The sequence below is a fragment of the Melanotaenia boesemani genome, chromosome 15 (assembly GCF_017639745.1).
Source record: "Melanotaenia boesemani isolate fMelBoe1 chromosome 15, fMelBoe1.pri, whole genome shotgun sequence".
Classification (NCBI taxonomy): domain Eukaryota; kingdom Metazoa; phylum Chordata; class Actinopteri; order Atheriniformes; family Melanotaeniidae; genus Melanotaenia; species Melanotaenia boesemani.
The window spans coordinates 27,148,068-27,172,183 of record NC_055696.1 but is presented as its reverse complement, the minus strand read 5'-3'; the positions used below and the strand labels follow the sequence as shown (position 1 = coordinate 27,172,183).

Genomic DNA, 24,116 nt, shown 5'->3' with positions numbered 1-24,116 from the left:
AAGAAGCTTTGAAGACGAGTCCGGATACTTCTTCTGGCCTTAGCAGTTGGCTCTCCATCTGTGCCGTATGGTTCTATTGGGGTGAAATTGAGACATGTCCCCAGCTGTTCTTCATGCCACACTGTGCCATCTTTAGCCATCTCTGTCCTCTCACTTCCCAACCGAGCCCTCTTTTCTGGCAGTGGAGCAGTCTCATCATCTGCAAGGTAAACAATTTCACAATTTCAGAGGACGAAAATAGGATGTTTTGGAAATAAGATTAAAAAAATCCTTTATTTGTACCAAAATGGAGAAATTCCAGTGTTGCAACTCACAGTACAGGACAAAGCAGAAAGAAAGAAATTTGTCATACCAAAAAGTTCAATAATAGTTTCAAATCTTACCTGAAGACTGCTCAGAGTCAGAGTCCGAATCCAGCTGAATTTGTATCTCTTCTCCATCTGAGTCACAAGGGTTTGTATCGCTGAGGATCAGGTCCAATGCCTGCTGAGTTGTAAGCCGCCTCTGCATTTTGCTTCCTTCTATTTGTTGGAGGTGAAGCTAGCTACTATTTATCCCCCTCAGCCCACCATCCCCCACTGCCACAGAATTTACCAGACGTTTCAAGGTAACAAGGAGGGGCTGGATGCAATGGGTGCATTCCTCAGGTAATGGCTGCATTTACAAATGAAGAGATGCTAATTTTTGCCAGCAGAGTCGTCAGTTTGGACTAAAGGTCTTTCGACCCTTCTCTGGGACTTTAGGGAGATATCAAAATTCCTGGGACTTCTAGTGTTAATGGGACAGTGCTTATCATATATCAAAGTAAATGAAGTCAATAATTTATTATATGCATTATTGACATCTGCTTCCTCATATATTGCATCCCAGTCCTGTGCCATTAATTTGTGTTTTAGAGTAGCTATTGCCTCCTGTGTCCTAATTTGTGTATGTTGTTTATGTTCCTCTATTTCAATTCTAGTTATTGTCACATACTGTGAATACTGTAAGGTGATCAGCGATTTTACAAATTAGTTAGGCCACTTATTATCTTGTTTTCTGTTACATTGGTGAATATGCTATCTATCAGAATGCCAATATGAGACTTTATTCTACTGGGTCTAGTGGAAATCCAAGGTCAATGACAGAAAATTTGAATATGTAATTAAAAAATGTTTTTCTATTGGTGTCTAATCACTTAACAAAATAACTGTTATGTTTTGATTTCTCTTAGAATGAACCATTTATATCTACTTGCTGTGGGTCCACATAGCAGCTGCCATATGCAGAACTTCATACAACTATGTGTGAAGCTTTAAAACTTTTCTTAGGAGCCAGAGCATCGTTTGGGAAGAGTAATGCCTTAAGAGGACCATAGAAGAAGTCAGTACACATGTACACAGTGTTGAAGTAGTTATCTGTAGTGCTGTCATTGCTGTACCTGAGGCCACAGGATTCACTCACACATTAAAACATCTTGATGTCTGGAAGATGTTTGGCTATTGACGGCCACCGTACATTCACAATTTGGCATTTCAAGTCATTTTTATGACTAGATGTCAGTAATTCCTACACGCTGTACCTTTAACTGTCTCATTCCCATGTCTTAGCAAGCTATGGCCAGGACTCAATCATGTGAGGCCAAAGATGATTATTTTTTCTATCATTGACAGCACACTGGCTCCGATTGTGTTATATATCAGCAAATGTTATTTTCTTGTATCGGCCGCTGGCTCCTGAAACGTCAAATCATTATCCGCTGAATAAATCATATTGTGATCAAACTCCATGACAAAACCACTCCTAGTGGTTTGTGAAGCTCTAGGTTTAGCATCTTGGTTTGCTGCTGGGTTGGAAGCGATAATTGCTGCTGCAGAAGGTGAAGCTGGATGGTGATCTTTGACCAAATTGTCTTTATACTGGTGATTAGAGCTGAATCAAGATGACACCACTGTGACTTTTGGGAAGAATTCATAAGTAATTCTCAGTAATTCATGAGCAAAGTTAACATATTTGTAGTGGGAGCCAGAGATGATTTGGAGCCAGTCGTATTACATGCACAGCTACGTGTCTGACACTTCATGCTACATACAGATAGGGTTGTAAATGTGTGCATGCCAGAAGCAGATGGGCTCACTAAAATGAGTCTTTTTTGGCTTGTTTCTCATATAAATCTTCTCTATGCTGGAGGCCAGAGTCTGTTTTCTGCTATCACCAGTTCCTCCATGGTCCTCTCAGCTTTGAAATCAGATTGGAAAAATGTCACAAATCCTGTGGAGCCATGTGTGACTCAGGACTATCTGCCTCTGTATTGTCTGAGCCAATGCTTTCTCAGAAGTTGTTAGCTTAATGTGCCTGTGTGCTATGGGTGCTGTCAGAGTATATTCAGAGGTTAATGGACGCTGTTGGGAGAAATGGAGCTTTACCGTACAGCTTCATAAACGGTCGGTATGTAAAGGATTCACACTGAGAGCCTGTAAAACATTGTATTTATATGATGGTTTTAGCTTCAAAGTCAGACACTGCTTTTCGACAGGATCAAACTGCCATTTGATTTTACAGTTGACTTTTTAATCAAAGGTTTGCCCATGTCAGTGCAGAGCCTCAATCCACAGCTGAAAGAAAAGGATTGTCTGATTCAAAACGGTGCTTCAAGCCAGCGAGCTCCCTCAGAGCATAAATCATTGCACACAGTGGGAGCAACATATTTTGCTGAAGAAGCAATGACACTGTAAACTTTTGAACACTTGTCATCTTTCACTCGTTGGCAAACAATCACATCACCTGCAGCTCCGGCTTCCAGCAACTCGCTCCTCCGTCGGATCCCTCCCTGTTTCTCAGTATTTCACCATCTCATTAATTCTACATAGTTACAGTTGTGCCGCACAGAATTTCTTTCCATCTGCATTCTGGATTATTCTGCTGATAATCTCACTTGTCTTTGTCAGGAAAAGGGAGGAATCAGCACACTGGCAACAAAAAATGAAGTCAATTCATTTCAAAGGGACCTGTCACCTTCTAAAAAAAAACTATGAATAATTATTACATTAATTTATTTCTTCCTTTTGCACGCAATTGTATAATAAATCATTCTTTTCAGTTAAACTGGGAAATTATTGCTTTCCATACTGTTAAGCAGCTACTTGAAATTGAATTAGACCTGGCTCTCACCTTTACTTTTCAGTCACATAAATTAGGTGCACAGCAAGACTAGAACTTGACTCCTCAGTGAGGGCGGAGTGGTGTTGGTGGTGGTTGGGGGGGACTCCACTTTATTACACTCCTGTAGAGTTCACAACACTGTTGCATCTCTGCGAGCTGTACCCCACAGCTACCCAGATGGCTCATGCATCTGCAGAGCAAAGTGCTGTTAGAAAGCAGCACCGCCACAGACTCCTGCTGCTGCCCTGAAAACAGACAAACACAAGCTGTGGATAAGCGTCAGTGTTGTAAAGCAGTTCATGGCAGAAGCAACTGGAAAGATACTCTTCCAATGCCTCTGTTTGTTTTCTGAAAGTTGCCGGCTGTTTGACTAACCATTAGCAAAAATGAGAAGATGGAGCTGAGTAGCGTTGCAAAGGAAATGACTGATCCTAGACTGTAGATTGTGACATAAAAACCTGCTTCAGTGTTATGTTCTGTGCCATCACAGCCAGAATAGCCATAACATTTGCAACAAATGAGAATGGTTTTCATTTGTTCCATTTTCAAAGAATTGTGGATGTTCATTAGGTTTTGTTTGCTTGTTTGTTTGTTTGTTTGTTTGTTTATTTTTTTGAGAAATTAAAGAAATTTCTGTCATATAAAAAACTTCAGCCAGTTCTGGATAGATGTTGCATATTAAATCCTCTGACTTACCTTGGTTAGTTCTGGCTTTTGTTTTCTTCTTTTTTTAAGCTGTGGTTCTGCACTGAACTGTAACCCATTAATTAGTCAGCCTCTTGGTAGATTAGATTTTTCAGACGTTATAATAAATCTCATTAAAAATTGGAGGAAGTGAACCTGCCTGAGCCATCTCTGAATGTAATCTCAGAAGTAAGTGTTTATTATCCCATTGCTTTTTAAAGTTTTGAACATCTAGCTATTATTAATACACTATTAACTATTATCTCTTTACATTTACGTATTTTTCTGTATTACTACTACTTTACTTTTTTTTATTTGCTGAATTTACATATTGATACTGGACCTGACTTGGGGGGCAAAAGAATGAAGAGAGTGACAAATAAGAGAGAACGAGGAGAGGAGAAAGGAGACTAAGAAACAACAGACAGAAAACAAGCACAACAACTGTAGAGTCAAACCCAAACAGACTAAGCAGACAACCAGCTGCTACAGAAAACATCCTATGGTCTCTATAAGAAAACACAGCAGACACTCATCAGGAGCACCTGCAGGGACACAGATCGTGCAAATGCAACCACGCCTCCTCCATGAATCAGAAGCAAATAGAGAGGCCTCCAACCACCAGACAACAGGCAGCCACCACAGAGCACAGAACCACGCACCCACCCAGAAGGATGCAGAATTTATTATTATTATCGTTGCTGCTCCAATGAATGTTAAAATGCAAGTGAACATTAATTCCATTGCTTTTTTAAACATATGGTCTATATTAGATTTGTTTTATCCTTTGTTTTTCATTTTATTGTTTTCCTTGTTAAATGTGTGAATGCCTTCGTGTCAGTACTTGCCACTAAAATTTTTGCAGTTACTTATTAAGACTTCAGTATTTTGAACATATGTAAATGCCAAATTGGGCTTCAAAGTTTTCCAGTTAGCCTTTTCGTTCATCAGGCTTTCAGCACTTTTAAGCAAGATTTATACCTCTGCAGCCTCACAGCTGGCAGTCATTCAGCAGAAGGCAGTTGTTTTTGCAGGAATTCCAAATTCCAGTTATCGACTATAAGTCGCTCCTGAGTATTAGTCGCATCACTTATAAAATGCTCATAAAGAGGAAGAAACCGTACATAAGACACACTAAGCTATGAATAGCATTTATTTAAAAATTTATTTCACAATATCCAGAGCAGACATTTAATCTGGAAACGCAAGGTATTTAACTACACAATAGCACACAGAACAACAGGCTGAATATGTGTCCGGTATAATAACTTAACACCAGGGTTTCCTCAAGGGATTCTTTTTTTTAAATTGTGGGGAATGACTAGTTTCCTTACTACACTCTGGTGCTGCACTAAAATGTATTGCATGTGGTATTTGTAGACATTGGCACAAGCCTGCCCTGCCATCAAAGTTTCATGCTAAATATGAAATAACTGTCAACTGTTCATTGCACACACACGCACACACACACAAAAACAAACACCCCGCTGCCCGCATAACAAAGTTCTTGCTTCTCTCAGAATATGTGGCAAGCTTTTCACCGCTCTGTCACCTCTTGGCCATAACTGTCGAGTGAGCCGGAGTAAAATGGATAGGAAGTTGAGACACCAGTGTTTGTTTTTCAAAATTATATTATTTGCAGAGCAGTGTCACATTTCCTGAGAACAATTTCTGAAAAAAAAAAAAAAAGTCATGGTGGCTTTTAACTTGCTGTGATGGTGCACCACGTAGCGGAAACCCTGAAAACATTCAGCTTCACAATAGTGTAAAGAACAAACCTGGAAGGCTGAACAGGCTAAGTTAACATACCAAGCCGGTGACTCCAACAAGCAAGTTACCGGTAAGCAAGTTCACTAAGCACCTGATCTCATTCCACATCACTGAATCCATTGAATTCTTCATCCTCTGTGCCGTTTCTGAACAACTCCCCAACTGCTGCTCGATTACCATTTTCGGCTACGTATTTAACCACCTGCAGTTTGTAATCTGCAGAATAGGATTTTCTTCTTGGGGCATTTTGTTTGTGTTCAGTCTTTCTCAGTTGTTTAAGTTTTTTAACTGTTTTTCAGTGAAGCCTGGAGCTCCTTCTTGCGGTTGTGGATGGTAATGTTTACTCCTTGGTTCATGTTAGTTAAAATGAATTAAAATTTAAAAACATGTTAAATTATATATATATATATATATATACACACATATATATATATATATATATATATATATATATATATATATATATATATATACACACACACAGTATATATATATATATATATATATATATATATATATATATATATATATATACATATACTACCGTTCAAAAGTTTGGGGTCACTTCCCTATTTATATATACATACATAAGTTGCACCAGACTATAAGTCGCAGGACCAGCCAAAGTATGAAAAAAAAGTGACTTATAGTATAAAAATAAAATAAAATACAGTAGTTAGTTTTGCTTGCTGCTTTGGTTCACGCTAGGTTTCAGTCACTGATTGCCTCTAAGCTGTTTTGGCTTGGGCATCACTTCCTTCTGTTTGAATGCTGCAAAGTTTTCTTTCTTCCTCACTAAATCATGGTCCCTTAACTTATATTGTTCCCATTCAGTTTTTTTTTCCTAACAGTGAAGTCATATTTATATTCTTGTTTTAGTTCAGAGCTGTTACTTTATTCTTAGAAAAGTACTTTCTTTTTATCTTGTACATGTTGCGTTTTGATTTCTGCTTTAAATTGATGGTGGATTCAGAATCACCTACTATAAGAAAATTAATGCGTATAAGGCGATCCTGCTGTTTGATCAGGACCTCTCTGGGTAACAAATCAATGCAAAAGAAACATGCTTAGTATTGTTTTTTGTTAATGTAGTGGATAAAAGTAGTGCAGCTGTATTTGGACACCAATATTTCCCTATTTTAATTTCCAAACCATCAAATATTGCCATTCTATCACAGCCCCTGACATCCTTGATCACAGCAATATCAGACGACATTCCTCAATGAAAGATGCTCATGTGGGATATGTACATCCCAGATACAGCATATAACAACATTCAAACAACATCTGATTTCATGAGAGTAACTGTTGATAAGGCGCTGTCAGAAAGTATTTTATTCATGACGCATTTCCAACCTAACCAGGGTTGGAGCTAAAGAAGTTGACAGGGTGGCACTGGTCACAAAACATAGCAGTGCTAACTATGCTAGCACTAGATTAGTTTTAAGATAATGTAGGGAAATGTCATATTTAGTTTTCAGTGAGTGTATTTAGGGACTACACACAAACTCCGTTTATCAAGATTATCACATTGGAGCTGAAAATAAACTGGCATCATGTACTTTGACTTTGAAGGAGTGTGTGTGCGTGTATGGGGGGTGGGGGGTGAGGGTGACTGTACGGGAATGTTTTTAAATGTAAGGCGCTTTGAGCCACAATCTTGTACGAAAGGCGCTTTATAAATAAAGTTTTGATTGATTGATTGATATAAAGATGCTCAAAAAACACCTCTGTATCTATGTTAGCGCTCACTAAGCTAGTGCTACATGATCTGGTTTAATTTAAAGAAGAGGCTAGCAAGGCTACTAGCTGGTTTTAAGGTAGCTACAGCAAGAAAATGTGACAAATATATCCTGTAACCAGTCTGATTCTGTACAGGAAGATGTAAGAATGAAAAGGAACAGAGATATTTCTGACTTTTTTAAAAGAAGAAGAACACAGTTCAGATTGAGACAAACCTCAGCCCCATGTAGCAGTAGCCCCACAGCTTTAGATGCGCTAGCCACACCAGGATCCAGTCTAGCACCACCACCAAACAATAGACCACATCATGATCTAGTCTACCACCACCACCAGACAATAGACCAGAACAAGTCCCTCTACTACCACATCAGGATCCAGTCTAGCACCACCATTAGACAGTTAACCAGAACAGATCCCCCTACTACCACATCAGGATCCACATACTGCACTCCAAAACAAACAGCTTACCTGATCACAGTAGTGGATGAGAGTGTGTGTTACAACGAGGAATACATTAATTTCTTTTCTTACTGTATGACGCCTCTGATAAAGTCTTGCCCACTGCTCTATGACAAGTTCTTCGTGAAGTGAATGGACGGGAGGTGGAGGAAAGTCTCAGGACCCATAAACATGAAAACAAATTGTAGACCACTTACAGCAGACATGCTATCCTTTTAATTATTTCTTGTTGTTTACTTATAGTGTGTTTTAGAAAACGATTAAAAATATTTATCTTAATGACATTTTACAGGACATTGTGGATGCTTCTATAAACTTAGTGGGCAATTTCGAGCTTAGCTGCACATATTATAAGAACTTCCAAAAGAAATTATTCTGTAAGAAACCAAACTAAATATGCTTTTGATTTTCTGTGTGTGGGAGTTGATGAGCTCAGCTTCCTCTGGAGAAGCACTGATTCATTGCCTGTCACCGGTTTCACAAATACTTCAATCACAAAGAAAGACTTGGATCCAAATTTGGGTCCAACTATTGATAGAAAATAAAGCTGATGAGGATTCCAGAGTTTACACAACTTATCAGCTTGGTCTGTAAAAGGCTTTGAGTTCACTGAAGGTAAAAACAGTTGATTTTTGTTGTTGTGCTGGTCACTGGAACAAAGCATCCTCCCACAAGTGTTCAGTTGGAATGTGATCTAGACTCTATGGAGGAAATTATTTATTATTACTAAATAAAGCCTTAATGAATTAATCTCAAGTCAAACAGAGACTCATCCTGGAGGATGGAGTTAGGTCCCAGATTCTGGTGGTATAAGATCTCCAAAATCTCATTCTGATATGTCTGTCTAGCATGTTGTGCCAGTCACAGGAAACACACATTTTCTACTTTTGGTGCTGAGTTTCCTTAAAAAGAATCAATAAAAATCAGTAAAATATGCAAAAACTTCTAAAAAAAAAAAAAGCAGATAAAAACTCAGGATATCATTGCTGGAAACTCACTCTTCTTGGTTTTGCATTCTGAGTTGATTCTGATGTTGGTGGGAACACTGAGGGGTTTCCTGTTAGGGATTTGATTTCAACTGATCGAATAAGGCGAGCAGACTAGGATTTGTGCTCTCCCAGATGAATGGGTTTGTGTGCCATTGAGTCACTTTTCATTTTCTAATTTCTTTCTCTCTGTCTGTCTTTTACAGCCACACTGGGAACCCTGGAATTTAGTTTGCTGTATGACCAGGAGAACAACGCCCTGCACTGCACCATTAACAAAGCCAAGGTGAGCTACCCTGATTTATTGAAATCGCTGCTCTGCATGAAGTTTGTCCATAAAAAAGTCCCACTTGAGCCTCTTTAGGTCTTTGATTGTAGCTAATATGGTAATAAAATGTGCATTTTATAAGGGAAACCCAGTTTAGTCATGATTTCCTGGAAAATCATCTGTAACTTAAAGAAGAATAAAATCAAGTGCAGTTCAGTTTGAACTGACACATTTCATATGTTCTCAGAATAAATACTTGGTAAGACAAATAGTTTTCCAGGATCCCTTTCTTGTGTCAGCCTACACTGTTATAACCTCTGCCGGAGGTGATGGATGGTTTTTGATTAAACTTTCAGGAAATCTCAGAAATGGAATAAAAAACAAGTGTTTAGATTTTGGGGATGATCCGGATCACCGCCTGGATGCAGGAATTTTGAAAGGATTCTTTACTATGGGGAGATAGGGATAATTTGCCATTAGAGTGTCTAACTCAAAAATAATGCCTACAATCATTGGCAAAAACACAAACCTGACAATGGCTTGGTGGAGGTCTGTGCTCTCTGAGAGCAATATTTCCAACTGTGCCAGTGTGACTGGTACTGTTTTCACCTAGTCTTCTGTCAGGGAAAACTGATGTTTATAATATTTTTTCCATTGCTTTCAGTGGGTTTCCTGTCTGTCTGTAAACACAGACAGCTAATAGAGTAGTGTCACAGTCAAGCAAGATACAGGATACATGCATACTGATAAAAACCTACGGGTTTCTGAATAAAAACCTCAGACAGAGTAAATTTTGCAATTTTATCCTTCTGGCTCATCATCTGTCTCACTGAGGATCATAAAACTGGCATGAAATAAAAATCATTTCAATTCAGTTTGTTTGCTTTCCACCACCTTAACAGTGCTTCAGTCCAAGCAAAGAAATATACAACTTTTCATTATAGCCACTATAGTTACTCTGTTTTCTCCCTTCAGTTTAATAAACTTATTCTTCCTGTTAGTACAGCTCCACCATGCCCCATGTTAATGACTGGGACCAAGATTTGGTTTTTTTGGTTCATTCTGTACTGTTTAAAGCCAAGCTTTCATAAAAAAATAAAAATAAAAAGAGAGCTTTGTGGGTCTGTAGTTTGAATTACTCTGCAAGGGTGGAGGTTTGATTTTGACATTGGTAGTGATAAAAGGGACCCACTGAGGCTCCTGGAAGACAAATGTTTTGTTGTACTCAATGTGTGCCTCAGTGTGTCTCAATTCTGGTCCTCATGTTTTCCTACATGCCAACATACCTGATTCAGATTAACGGACCAGATTGTTGAGTTAGATGAAGGGAAAGTATAGATTTTAAATGGATTGGATTTTTGAGACTTAACTTGTTCTGGTAAACAGTTGGTTGAAGCACTCATAGTCCTCTCAGCTGGTCTGAGCCCTGCCCAAAACGTCTCTACTATCCTTATGTCTAAAGCATATTACTAACAAATGAAATTTGAATTTGCATCTAATAACATGCTTTTCTGAGCTAAATCCCTACGTTACATTTGATTTGATGAAACTTTGGTGCAATATAATATTAAGTAGTCAGGATGATTGTTATGTAATCTGTAGAGGAAAAATCTAATAAATACCGTAAACTGTCCATCCATTTTCTAAGCGTTGATCTAATGATTTCAGGTCTATGCAGCCCCCCAATTCTGTGTTTTTCTTCAGGTCAGGAAACTTATCTTCTTCTATAGATCTGATTTTCTTTGTTGAACATTTTCTTCATAGTGAAGTGCTGCTGGTAAAAATCTGGTCTTACTTTTGATGTTTTAGAGCTCTGAGATGAAAAAAAAAAAGACAAAACACAAAACAAACATTTGACAGACAAGAAGCAAACTAAATGTTGTATGTTTGTGTAATGTTATGTAATTCATATATTTGTGTTTTCTTCTTTTTACTTTTTATATATTTTCTATTTTTGCTGTTATTATAATTTTATTTTTTTATTATTAATATTTAGTAGTGTTCCCTTTTTTGGTATATTTTGTAGTTTAGGAACAAAGTTTTATTAATTATTTTTCAAATATTCAGAGAAAAAGTTTTATGTTTCTTATTCAGTTTTTTCAGTTATTTACTAATTAGATTTTTGCAGGAGTGGCAGTGGTGCTGATTTAAACAGGGTGATTGTAACCTTAATTAGCTCATTTTACTGTTTTGGGGATAAAAAAAAAATCCATTTTCTAAAGTGAGTGGGAAAGCGATGTTTCCTGCAGTCGTGGCCGCCGTCAGCAACTATAACTCTATTGTCTGCCTGGATAGCTGGTATGGAGATAAGTGGGCTTCAGAGGAGCCAGCATTGGCAGGAGTGTTGGATAGCAGAGCGGGCTTCAAGCCACTCTGATTTATGGTTGTTATTTCATATACTGCCTTCCTCCTAGACTTCAGCTGCTGCCTGGCCAAACAGGAAAAAAAAAAAACATTTTGTTCCTTTAAATATTCTCTTACATAGTCAATTCCATGATTTCATTTATATGCTAAACCCTTTATTGGTTCTTCTCACCATGGATTTTCTTTTCTGTTGCTTCTCTTGCCAAAATGTTAGTTCCTCCAGCAGAAACTGTATCAGATTAAACTTTGAGCCTTACCCTAATGAGATGTTATAGATCCAGGCTCAGATAATAACATTATTGAGTTGGTCCCTGTCATCCTTACATAACAGCTCTGACCAGTATGGAGGTTTTTTTCAAGAGCATAGTTTTGTATAGTTTGTTTTCAGCTCTCATATATTGTACTCTTCTCAATATATGCATGTGTCTAAAAATGTTCTGTTTCACCTCAAACCTGGTTTTACTCTCAAACACGCGTGTGTGCCTTTATCCGCTCGCTCTTAGACTGCAGAGAAACAACCCTGTCAAAAATCACCAGCCAATAGAGCGACAGATAAAATCTCCATCTCACATGAGACAGAGCCTCTCAGAGAAGTCGAAACATCAAAGAACATGAGTCCTGGCTGGGCTGTCCAGGTGAGAAAGGGTTCCATGACAAAGATAGGTGGCAGCATCTTCAACTCCACAGAAACTGCAATTTACAGACCAGAAGATACAGAAACAATTTGGCTTTAGTTCCAAAACTGAAAAAGAGGATGACATGTTAATTTTTAATATTGTAGATTTATTTATTTATTTATTTAAGTAACAAAAACGTTTTTGAAATAAAAACTTGAGAATTCATGAAGAGAATGTAAAAGTCATAAAACCACCAGCTGTAGCAGCTGTGTGATGTTTATTAGCTGATAAAACTGATTTGGTTTAAAGTTCTCATTTCCAATTTACTAAAAGTGTGCAGTAGTTAATGTAGACACAGAAAACAAAATTTGCTTCATATGTCACATTAGTTGTTACAGTAGTAGTTACTTGTTTCCCTAAATCTAGACCATTTCATATTTTACTTATTTATTTCTAGGGTCTCTCTTTTTCCAGTCTGCGCCCCATCAAAATGCTTCAATTACTCATCCAAGCTCCTTTTTCCAATAACATCACATACCTGCTGCTATTTTCCTGTCGTCCCCGTAACTGACTCAGATTGACCAGTCACAACTTCTCGGATTCACTTGAAGGGGAACAAATGACGGCGCTCTGCAATCTTTGATCTCAGAGTTCTAATCAGAGCTTCTATAGATGCTTGTTGTTAGAATCTGGAACAAACAAGGCTCCTCCATGAGCCGCCACCTTATCATGGTAGGGGAGTTTGTGCGTCCTGACAATCCTAGCGGCTATGTTGTCGGGGGCTCATGCCCCTGGTAGTGTCACACATGGCAAACAGGTGTCTAGGGGAGGGACCAGACGAAGTGCGGCTCAAATCACCCCAATGATGAGGAGAAAACAAGGACCAAGGTTTCCCTTGCCCAGACGTGGTTCACCAGGGCCCCCCTCTGGAGTCAGGCCCGTAGGTGGGGCATGGAGGCGAGCGCCTGGTCGCCGGGCCTTTGCCCATGGGGCCCGGTCGGGCTCAGCCTGAAAGGGTGAAATGGGCCTCTCCTCCCTTGGGCTCACCACCTGCAGGAGGGGCCATAGGGGTTGGGTGTAGTGTGAGCTGGGCGACTGCTAGAGGCGGGGACCCTGGCGGTCTGATCCTTGGAGGCAAAAGATAGCTCTAGGGATGTGGAATGTCACCTCTCTGGCGGGGGAAGGAGCCTGAGCTGGTGCGCGAGGTTGAGCAGTTCCGGCTAGATATAGTTGGACTCACCTCGACGCATGGCTTGGGCTCTGGAACCACTGTCCTTGAGAGTGGCTGGACCCTCTTCCATTCTGGAGTTGCTCCCGGTGAGAGGCACCGAGCAAGTGTGGGCATGCTCATTGCCCCCCGACTTGGCGCCTGTACATTGGGGTTTGCCCCCGTGGACGAAAGGGTAGCCTCCCTCCGCGTTCGGGTGGGGAGACGGGTCCTGACTGTTGTTTGTGCTTATGCACTAAATAGCAGTTCAGAGTACCCACCTTCTTCGGAATCCTTGGAGGGGGTGTTGGAGAGCACTCCTTCCGGGGACTCCCTCGTTCTGCTGGGGGACTTCAATGCTCAGGTGGGCAATGACAGCGAGACCTGGAGGAACAGCCCCCCTAATCTAAATCCGAGTGGTGTTTTGTTGTTGGACTTCTGTGCTCGTCATGGACTGGCCATAACGAACACCTTGTTCAGACATAAGAGTGTCCACATGTGCACTTGGCACCAGGACACTCTAGGCTGAAGTTCGATGATCGACTTTGTAGTTGTATCGTTTTGCGGCCGCATGTTCTGGACACTCGGGTGAAGAGAGGGGCAGAGCTGTCAACTGATCACCACCTGGTGGTGAGTTGGCTCAGATGATGGGGTAGGATGCCGGTCAGGCTTGGCAGACCCAAGCGTGTTGTGAGGGTCTGCTGGGAACGTCTGGCAGAGTCCTCTGTCAGAAAGAGTTTCAACTCCCATCTCCGACAGAGCTTCAACCATGTCCCAAGTGAGGCAGGGGACATTGGGTCCGAATGGGCTGTGTTCCGTGCCTCTATTGTCGAGGCGGCCAGCTGCAGCTGTGGCCGTAAGGTCGTCGGTGCCTGTCGTGGCCGTAACACCCAAACTCGTTGGTGGACACCGGCAGTAAGGGATGCCGTCAAGCTGAAGAAGGAGTCATATCGGGCCTTTTTGGCCTGTGGGACTCCAGAGGCAGCTGATGGGTATCGGCGGTCGCTAAGGCAAAAACTCGGGCATGGGAGGAGTTTGGAGAGGCCATGGAGAATGACTTCCGGACGGCTTCGAGGAGATTCTGGTCCACCATCCAGCGGCTCATGAGGGGAAAGCAGTGCTCCGTCAACACTGTGTACAGTGGGGATGGGGGGCTGCTGATATTGACTCGGGACGTTGTGAGGCGGTGGAAGGAATACTTTGAAGATCTTCTCAATCCCACCAACACGTCTTTCGATGAAGAAGCAGAGTCTGGGGTAGCTGGTGCTGCCTCACCTATCTCTGGGGCTGAGGTTGCTGAGGTGGTTAAAAAGCTCCTCGGTGGCAAGGCCTCGGGGGTGGATGAGGTCCGCCCAGAGTTCCTCAAGGCTCTGGATGCTTTAGGGCTGTCTTGGCTGACACGCTTCTGCAGCATCGCGTGGACATCGGAGACAGTTCCCCTGGACTGGCAGACTGGGGTGGTGGTCCCCCTCTTCAAAAAGGGGGGCCGGAGGGTGTGCTCCAACTACAGGGGGATCACACTCCTCAGTCTAAGGTCTATTCAGGGGTGCTTGAGAGGAGGGTCCGTCGGATAGTCGAACCTCAGATTGAGGAGTAGCAGTGTGGTTTGCGCCCCGGTCGTGGAACAGTGGACCAGCTCTACACTCTCTTCAGAGTCTTTGGGGGGCATGGGAGTTTGCCCAACCAATCTACATGTGCTTTGTGGACTTGGAGAAGGCATTCGACCGTGTCCCCTGAGGACTCCTGTGGGAAGTACTCCAGGAGTATGGAGTGCCGGACTCACTTGTACGAGCTGTCCGGTCCCTGTACGACCAGTGTCAGACATTGGTCCGCATTGCCGGCAGTAAATCAGAATTGTTTCCAGTGCAGGTTGGACTCCCCCAAGGCTGCCCTTTGTCACCGATTCTGTTCATAACCTTTATGGACAGAATTTCTAGGCGCAGCCGAGGTGTTGAGGGGATCCGGTTCGGTGGCCTCAGGATTGGGTCTCTGCTCTTTGCAGATGATGTGGTTCTGTTGGCTTCATCGGGCCGTGATCTTCAGCTCTCACTGGAGTGATTTGCAGCCGAGTGTGAAACGGCTGGGATGGGAATCAGCACCTCCAAGTCCGAGACCATGGTCCTCAGCCAGAAAAGGGTGGAGTGCTCTCTCCAGGTCTGCAATAGGGTCCTGCCCGAAGTGGAGGAGTTCACATATCTCGGGGTCTTGTTCACGAGTGAGGGAAGGATGGAGCGGGAGATCGACAGGCGGATTGGTGCGGCGTCTGCAGTGATGCAGACTCTGCATCGGTCTGTTGTGGTGAGCTGAGCCAAAAGGCAAAGGTCTCGATTTACCGGTCAATCTACGTTCCTACCCTCACCTATGGTCATGAGCTGTGGGTAGTGACTGAAAGAACAAGATCGCGAGTACAAGCGGCCGAAATGAGTTTTCTCCTCAGGGTGGCCGGGCTCTCGCTTAGAGAGAGAAGCTCGGTGATCCTGTAGGAGCTCAGAGTAGAGCCGCTGCTCCTCCACATCGAGAGGAGCCAGATGAGGTGGCTCGGGCATCAGGTTAGGATTCCTCCTGGACACCTCCCTGGTGAGGTGTTCCGGGCACGTCCCACCAGAAAAAGGCCCCGAGGAAGACCTAGGACGCGCTAGACGGACTACATCTCTCGGCTGGCCTGGGAATGCCTCGGGTCCCTCTGGATGAGCTGGTGAATGTGGCCGGGGAGATGGAAGTCTGGGTTTCCCTGCTTAGGCAGCTGCCCCGCGACCCGACTCCGGATAAGCCGCAGAAAATGGATGGATGGATGGATGGAAAACAAACAAGGGAGTTTTTTTTTTTTTTTTTTTTTAATTGTTAAAAATATTTATAAAGAATGTTTTTTTTTAAAAGATCATTTTACAACAGTGGCATATGTGGCACTGTTTATATACCATATTTATATTGATATCTGTATTTTTTCATTCAAATAACTATTTACTCTCACCTGTGGTCGACAGAATCTCTGAATCTCTGAGACAACTGTAGCATTAGATGGTAGATAAAACACCCCTTCTGCATTGTCCCCACTCAGTTTCTCCATTATATTCCTCCATGCATGGACACAACAGTCTCTGACTGGTGTCCACTTATTTTTCTTTGTTGCCAGGTCTAATTCTAATATAATTATGATCTCTCTCCAGCTACTTTCACCAGCAAATTTGTCACTGTGCAGTGGCAAGGGTACATGGTAAAGATGTGGGTAATTATGGATTTGGTTAACAAGCTTGCCTATGAAAGTTTGTCATTTTTTACTGCTGTCAATCCCATGACCATACATTTGGTCAAACTGGTCCCTACAGTGCCCCCTATTTGTTATTCATATATTGCAGCTTAAGATCACATAGCGTTAATTTGTTAAGGGTATGCACAGATGATGCTTCAAACAAACACGAAATACACCAGGCAGCCATAATAAACACACATACATGCAATTAGAAGCAATAATTAGCATGTTATTGCCTGTTAAAATAGCCTTCTCCACATTTTAGTGGATATGCACACTGCATGTATTTCTGGTTTAAGGAAACATAAAAAGAGACACAGAACTTTCATGGAAACCAGGTTGCTTGATAATCAGCAGATGAGACGATGTCATGCTACATGCATGAACGGCCTAACTGCGCTCACATCCAGCAGACAGGATAGTGGGACCTGAATTACTGCCTTTGAATTAAGTTGCCAATCATCAGCCCTGCATTTTCCACCTTATCTGCCTGTTTGCTTTGTTATTACAAAGCTAATAATAGTCATTTATTTAAAAGATTGTATCCTTTTTTATGGTTTGTGGGATTAAAAAAGCATTTTGCTGTACCTCTCTTTACCCCACTGCTGCACACAATAACAAAAATAAGCAACATTTTTAAGCTTCTTTTTCCTACTAATCAGAAATTCTGGAAGATACCAAAATACTAACTGTAAATTATTTGTAGCAAAACTGCAGGGTTGTAAAACGTGCAAAATTGTTGGACATAAAGTCCATAAAACTGCAGCTTATCTGAAGGCAAAGTGACATCATTTAGTAAAGTTAAACTCTTTGTGTGTGCTCAAACTTTATAGCCACAAGCATTATTTCCCATCACTGTCAATCAAATGTAAAATGATTAAGAAAATGCCAATTACTTAATGGCTTTTAGTTCAGTTTATGAAGTGGCTCCAATTAAATACATCATAATAAAAATCTTTATGTGATGAGAGGCCTGAAGCTGTTCTGGTAGCATCTGAAAGAGGCTTGTGTTGCTATCACTTCCTCTGTAATCACATAAATATGCAGACAGCCCACACACACACACACACACACACACACACAGTTCCTCTTACACCAATTTACCAGCACATTAGCTGTGGTTTGTGAATTTGTGAAGGTGGCAACACTACAGCACAACAACGCTACATGTAACCTGCAGCTGAGGCTGAGAAGATGACAGGATGGATCATCTGGATGGAGGGGGCTCGGGTCTCAGGATGTCAACTACTCTATCTACACCTGCGGAAATGCTCTTGTCCCTGGGGTGCCTAGCCTTGGTGTTGCGTTGACGTGGCCCGTGGTGGTTTTGCCTGGGGCAGTCAGGCCCCGTCAGGTTCCTGGGTGGGACTGTTGCTCTGTCTGCTTTGGCTGTCCTGGGCTTGGTGCTCTGTGGACCTGCTGGGCCTTTGGGGCCACGGGGTCCCCCGCTGATGTTTCGGGGTGCGGCGCGATCACGTTCATCACATGTACATGCTCACAAACATGCTGGTCTCTCCATCTGCTTCTGACTAGATGTTGCAGATGTTTGTTGATACATTTCTCAGCAGGTACGTTTGATGACTACTGTACTTTTTCATATCATTATTATCCTATTTTTCTTTATGTATCATGTACTGTGGTAGTTTAAATTTTTTTTTGTTATGTGTTTTAGGCAGCCTTGGCAACTGTTATTTCCACATTTTAATCCAGTCCTTTTCCCCCTTTTTTCCCCCCTTTTCCTCTATCTCCTTGTCAGGTTCGGCACTGACATATAAAGACTAAAGAAAATGAGATTACAATAAAAATAATAAAAATATCAAGGGCAGCCATGTATATAACATGTCTCCCTTGGTAGAGCAAATCTGTCAAGCAAAATATAGCACACAGACCACCTTTCTGTATGTTAGGATGCTGGACAGGACAGGGTAAAAAGAAAAAAAAAAAAAAGATCAGACTTCAGTTTGTATGACGTGAGTCAGTTCAGGTGGATTACCACATACATGTGCAAATGAACATGTATATGCATTTAAAGTAACTTTTAGCTCTAGGAAAGTTGCGATCATTATGTGAAATACTGAATTTTCCACTTCCAGATTTCTGGGATTAAATGTTTTATTGTAGACCCATTGTAATCTGGAAGTTGTCATGTAAATGCTAAACTGAGGCAACATATTGTTGAAACTAAACTTATTTTTCTCCAGAAATGTCAGGTTGTTTTCTAAAAAGATAGTTCATTAAATGTAAATATCTTGATAATGTAGGCTGCTTGTACCCCTTTGAACTAAAACAAAGAGAAAGGCATTTTCATTTGCTGTAGGTTATTATGCTGTTATTCACTGCTCTAGTCCACCTGAGATCAAATTGTGACATATGTAGTCCGGGAACTAAAATGAATTGGACACTTCTTTCACAGTCACAATACCACAGTCAAAGTCCTCATAGGTAACCACAATCAGCAATACGTAATATACAGGTTTCCCACCCTATCTCTAAGGGAGAGCCCAGACACCATGCACAGGAAACTCATTTGGGCCACTCATATCCATGCTCTCTCTTTTGGTCACTACCACAGCTGGTGAAGTGAGGGTAGGAACTAGATCGACTGGTAAATTAAAAGCTTTGTCTTTTGGCTCAGCTCCTTCTTCACCAAATCAGGAGACCACAAGATACTTGAACTCCTCCTTGGCGACAGCGGACAGGAGGAGACAGGCTTGACCCGAGACACATGGAAAGTGGGGTGCACCCGCAGGGATCCAGGGAGACGAAGGCGCACAACCGCCGGGTTGACCACATTGGTGATGGGAAAGGGCCCCACGAACCGTGGAGCCATCTTCTGACACTCCAAAAGCAGTGGCAGGTCCCTGGTGGCTAACCAAATCTGTTGACCCACCTGGTAGGAAGGGGCCGCCCGCCTACGCCGGTTGGCCGCCACCTGATAGCACTGGGATGCTAGCAGAAGCGCGGTGCGGGTGCACCGCCAGACCCGGTGACAGCGGCGGACTGCCATGTGTGCAGATAGAACCCGGACCTCTGCCTCCTGCGGAGCGAACAATGAAGGATGGAAACCATTGACCACCTTGAATGGGGAGAGCCCTGTGGCCAAGGAAGGCAAGAAATTGTGAGTTTATTCCACCCAGGGCAGATTCCTGGCCCAAGCCGAGGGGTTGTCGGAACAGAGACACCAGAGTCTGGTTGGCTCTTTCTGATTGGCTGTCAGACTGAGGATGGAATCCGGAAGACAGACTGACCTTGATCCCCAGTAGACGGCAGAATTCAGCCCAAAACTTGGAGGTGAATTGTGGACCTCGATCGGAAACTACATCCAGTGCAATGTTGTGCAGACTGAACACATGGACCGAGAGGAGGTCAGCCATTTCCTTGGCCATGGGCAGCTTAGGAAGCACCATAAAATGAGCCACCTTGGAGAACCTGTCGTTTACAGTCATATATGACCGTCGTGCCATCAGCGGGAGGAAGACCCGTTACAAAGTCCATGGCGATGTGGGACCAGGGACGACGAGGAATGGACAAGGGATGCAGAAGGCCGAAGGGACGTAATCTAGACGACTTAGAACGGGCACAGACAGGACAGCCGGTCACGAAGCTCTGCATGTCCCGGCGACAGGAAGGCCACCAGAACCTCTGGGACAGGAGAAACAGCGTACGCGTCACTCCTGGGTGACAGGCCAGGCGTGAAGAGTGGCAGAGAACCAGGGCCTTGGAACGCAGATGAGGGGGTACAAACAGGCGTCCAACAGGGCAGCCACTGGGTATGACAGCTCCCGTCTGCGCCCGGCTGATCTCCTCCTCCAGCTGGACTCGGTTGACACCCAGACGAATGCGGGTAGGGAGGATGAAATCCCCGACCTCGTCAGCGTCCTCCTCCGGGTGAGTAGCCTGTCGGGAGAGAGCGTCAGGTTTAATGTTCTTAGAGCCAGGACGATAGGCAAGACTGAAGTTAAACCTATTGAAGAACAGTGCACAGCGGGCCTGACTGGGGGGTCAGCCTTTTGGCAGATTTCAGATACTCCAGGTTCTTGTGATCAGTCCACACCGTAAACAGTTCCGCCGCGCCTTCCAGCAAGTGACGCCATTCCTGCAAGGCCAGTTTGACCGTCAGGAGTTCACGGTTCCCAATGTCATAGTTGCGCTCAGAGGAGGACAGGGTCCTGGAGAAATAGGCGCAAGGATGTACCTTAGAGTCTTCCGCACTTCGCTGGGAAAGCACCGCCCCCACACCGGTATCAGACGCGTGTACTTCAACTATGAACTGTCGGGAGGGATCAGGTGTGCTCAGGATGGGAGCCGTGGTAAACAGAGTTTTGAGCTGCTGGAAAGCAGATCAGCGTCCTCAGTCCAGGTGTAGGGCTTCTTTACGGAAGTCAACTGATGGAGTGGAGAGGCTACAACACTGTAATTCTTGATGAATTTGAGGTAGAAGTTTGCAAAACCCAGAAACCTTTGAAGCTGCTTATGGTTCTCCGGCGTGGGCCATTCCCGCACAGCTGAGACATTGGATGACTCCATCTCGACCCCTCCTGCAGATATGACACTCCCCAGGAAGGTGACTGACGGGTGGTGGAATTCGCACTTCTCTGCTTTGACAAACAACTGGTGCTGTAGAAGGTGCTGTAAGACAGTTTGAACATGAAAGGTGTACTGCTCTGGATTGTTGGAGAAAATGAGGATATCATTCAAGTAGACAAAAACAAACTTGTTTAACATGTCACGTAAAACATCATTAACAAATGCCTGGAAGACTGCAGGCGCATTAGTCAGCCCGAAAGGCTTTACCAAGTACTCGTAGTGACCTGAATGTGAAAAACTGGGCGAGAGACAGAAGAATCCAATAGTGTACGGTTCAACGGGGTCCTGCTTGATCCTTGCTGAGCCTGCTCTTTTACTGGACAGGAACGGACTAAATGGCCAGACTGACCGCAGTACAAACAGAGTCTCTTAGTTATCAGTCGTTCTCTTTCTGCTTGGGATAGCTTAAACCGACCAACCTGCTGGGGTTCAGGGTCACTAGAGGAGTTGGAGGCTGAGGCGGATCTTCCGGGGACCAACTGTGGACCAGGTCTGAGGATAGCTCGGTTGTCATTCAGCCCATGTGCCCTCCCTCTTTTTCTCCATCTTTCCCTGAGCCGCTGGTCGATTCGGATGAGGCTTTTGAGATCCTTCGGCTGATCCCTGGCGATGAGCTCATCTTTGATCTGGTCGGATAAGCCATGATAAAACACATTGAAGAGGGCTGAAGCGTTCCAGGTGCAATCCGCCGCCATGGTGCGGAACTCGATGGCATAATCTGTTACGGGTCGGTGCCTGGGAAATGGAAAACAGGGTTCTAGATGCCTCTCGTTCGGGACGGATTGGGTCAAAAACCCGGCGCAGTTCCTCCGAGAAGCTCCGAAAGGAAGCCATCACCGGCGAGTCCCTTTCTCATTCAGCAGTTCCCCATAACTTTGCCCGTCCTGACAACAGAGACAATACGTAGGCCACTTTGGCCCTTTCTGTGGGAAACAAAGAAGGCTGTAGTTCAAAGTGCAGCGAACATTGTATTAAAAAAGCCTGACACTGTCCTGGATCTCCAGCGTATCTCTCTGGGGGCGCCATGCGGGGCTCATAACCCGGATTTACTGTAGGAGTTGCCTGTGGCAAGAGAATCTCCTCGGTTCCCGACATGGTCAGTGTGGCTATCCCTTTAGCCAGAGTCTTGACCCGTGAAATTAGTTCACTCAACCCAGCTTCCTGTTGGCAGATAGCGCTTTGAACTCTGACACGCCAATCCTTGGGATCTGATGAGTCCATGGTTTGGCCAGATCGTACTGTCACAGACCCTGAGATTGGACTCAATAAATATCAGAAACCCAGGGATAGGTAAAGGAGTTTTATTGAACAATGTAAATAAGATAAGACGTGAAATCCGGTCACCCTCGGTCAGCTCCTCTGTGGGGGTACAAGCACAGGTGTTAGTAGCCAGGAAGTCTGCGGTTATGATGCAGGATAATATGATTCCACGTACCAGGTGTCGTTGTGCGTCCAGCGTAAGGTGGTGAGTGAGCACCGGGCACAGGACCAGAGGAACCTGGCGGGATCCCGCTGGAGTGGGGATGACAACTGCTGAGTAGAGAAGAGATTAGTGATGATGTCACTGGCGGAGATCAGGGAGTCCGAGTGGTGGAAGGCAGAGGTGGGCGCTTCCGTGTTTCTACGTCGGGGCAGAAAAGCCAAGTCCATGATCCAGAATCCAAATCCTGAGAGCAATCCAGAGGTCAGTAATCCAGGAGATCCAATCAATAAACAAGGCAGAGTTACCAGTCAGGGAGCGGGCAAAGACGAATATCAAGGTCTAGAAATACAAGGTCGACGGCAGGCAGGCAGACAGGCAGGAAAATAAAGGCTGGATACGTGCAGGGAAGAACCAAGACGATCTGGCAGAGAGAAGTTGTCACACACAGGTATTTAAAGAGCACAGCGCAGGTGGAGCGCATCAGTAATCAGGTTAGGTGAAAGGGTAACGCGTTCGGGAACAGCTGGGAAATCTGAACCCCGTTTAGATGAATCATGACAGTGATAGGGTCCATTTGGTCCCTGTATAACTGGTTTCAGAGCTTGGTCCACAATGCTTTGAGTGGGTTGGACTCCACCAGGACTTCTCTTTGTCACTGATTCTGTTCACAACTTATATGGACAGAATTTCTGGATGTAGCTGGAGAGGTGAAGGGGTCCTGTTTGGTTTGGATCTCTGCTTTTTGCAGAGGATGTGGTTCTGTTGGCTTCACCAAGTCATGACTTTCAGCTGTCACTGGAGCGATTAGCAGTTGAGTTTGAAGCGGCTGGAATGAGAATCTGAAATCATGTTCATTAAACTTTGAATTGTTTTATTCCTGCGTTCTGAAACAAATTTATTCATGATTTCTGTTCAGGTTGCTTAACACCTGCTGTTTGTTCAGTGTATTTCTAGTTATGTTTCTTTTTCTGTTGTTTTGATAACTTGAAAACATGTTTTTGTGGCATGCCTTCTTACAAAACCGTTTCAGATCTATCTCAGAAACCATAAGACCCCGCCTCTTCATCAGCCTCTTCATGAGCTGAATCCTTCAGGATCAACACCTTCTCCATGACCTGCAGCCTCAACTGCTCCTCCTCGACCTAAAATGCAACCAAGCGAACTCTACATGTAAACAATTACCTGCCTAGTGAGCACTCATTCTGCTGGTGTGCACAAATGCACACGTGCACTGTATAAACAGCTTTGATGCCTTCACAGTCAGCCAGGCATGCTTAGATTTCTGCATCGATGTAGAAAGACTATGGTGTTAGTGTGAAGCAGAAGCTGCTTGAAATACACAGAAATGGAAAAAGTCCATTTGTAAGATTGATTGGAATTGATTTTTAACTTCTTTAGTCTTTTAAAAATGTGTTTCTTTTACTGAGTTCGACTGTTTTTGCTATATTCAGTTTTTTTTTTAATTCAACAGAATTGCAAAGCTATATATATATATATGTGTGTATACATATATATATATATATATATATATATAGCTCTTCTGGGACAAAGAGCCCAGCAAGAAGAACCAAGCATATATAGCCATGCTTTGGTATTTTATTGATTAACAAATGGCCA

At 43.3% G+C, this 24,116-nt stretch overlaps 1 protein-coding gene and 1 long non-coding RNA gene across 2 annotated transcripts in view; one reads left to right on the top strand and one right to left on the bottom strand.

Moving 5' to 3' along the window:
• The window catches only part of doc2b (double C2-like domains, beta), a 223,755-nt gene that overhangs the window by 88,862 nt on the left and 110,777 nt on the right, over positions 1-24,116 (top strand). The window contains exon 2 of the mRNA XM_042008423.1: positions 8,990-9,069. Coding sequence (XP_041864357.1) covers positions 8,990-9,069 — 80 coding nt within the window. The remainder of the gene's footprint in view (positions 1-8,989; positions 9,070-24,116) is intronic.
• On the bottom strand, positions 1,332-22,980 carry LOC121654337. Its single transcript, XR_006012937.1, has 3 exons — positions 22,898-22,980; positions 6,315-6,321; positions 1,332-1,341 (listed from the first exon to the last, which is right to left on the bottom strand). It is a non-coding gene; the product is annotated as an uncharacterized LOC121654337 (long non-coding RNA).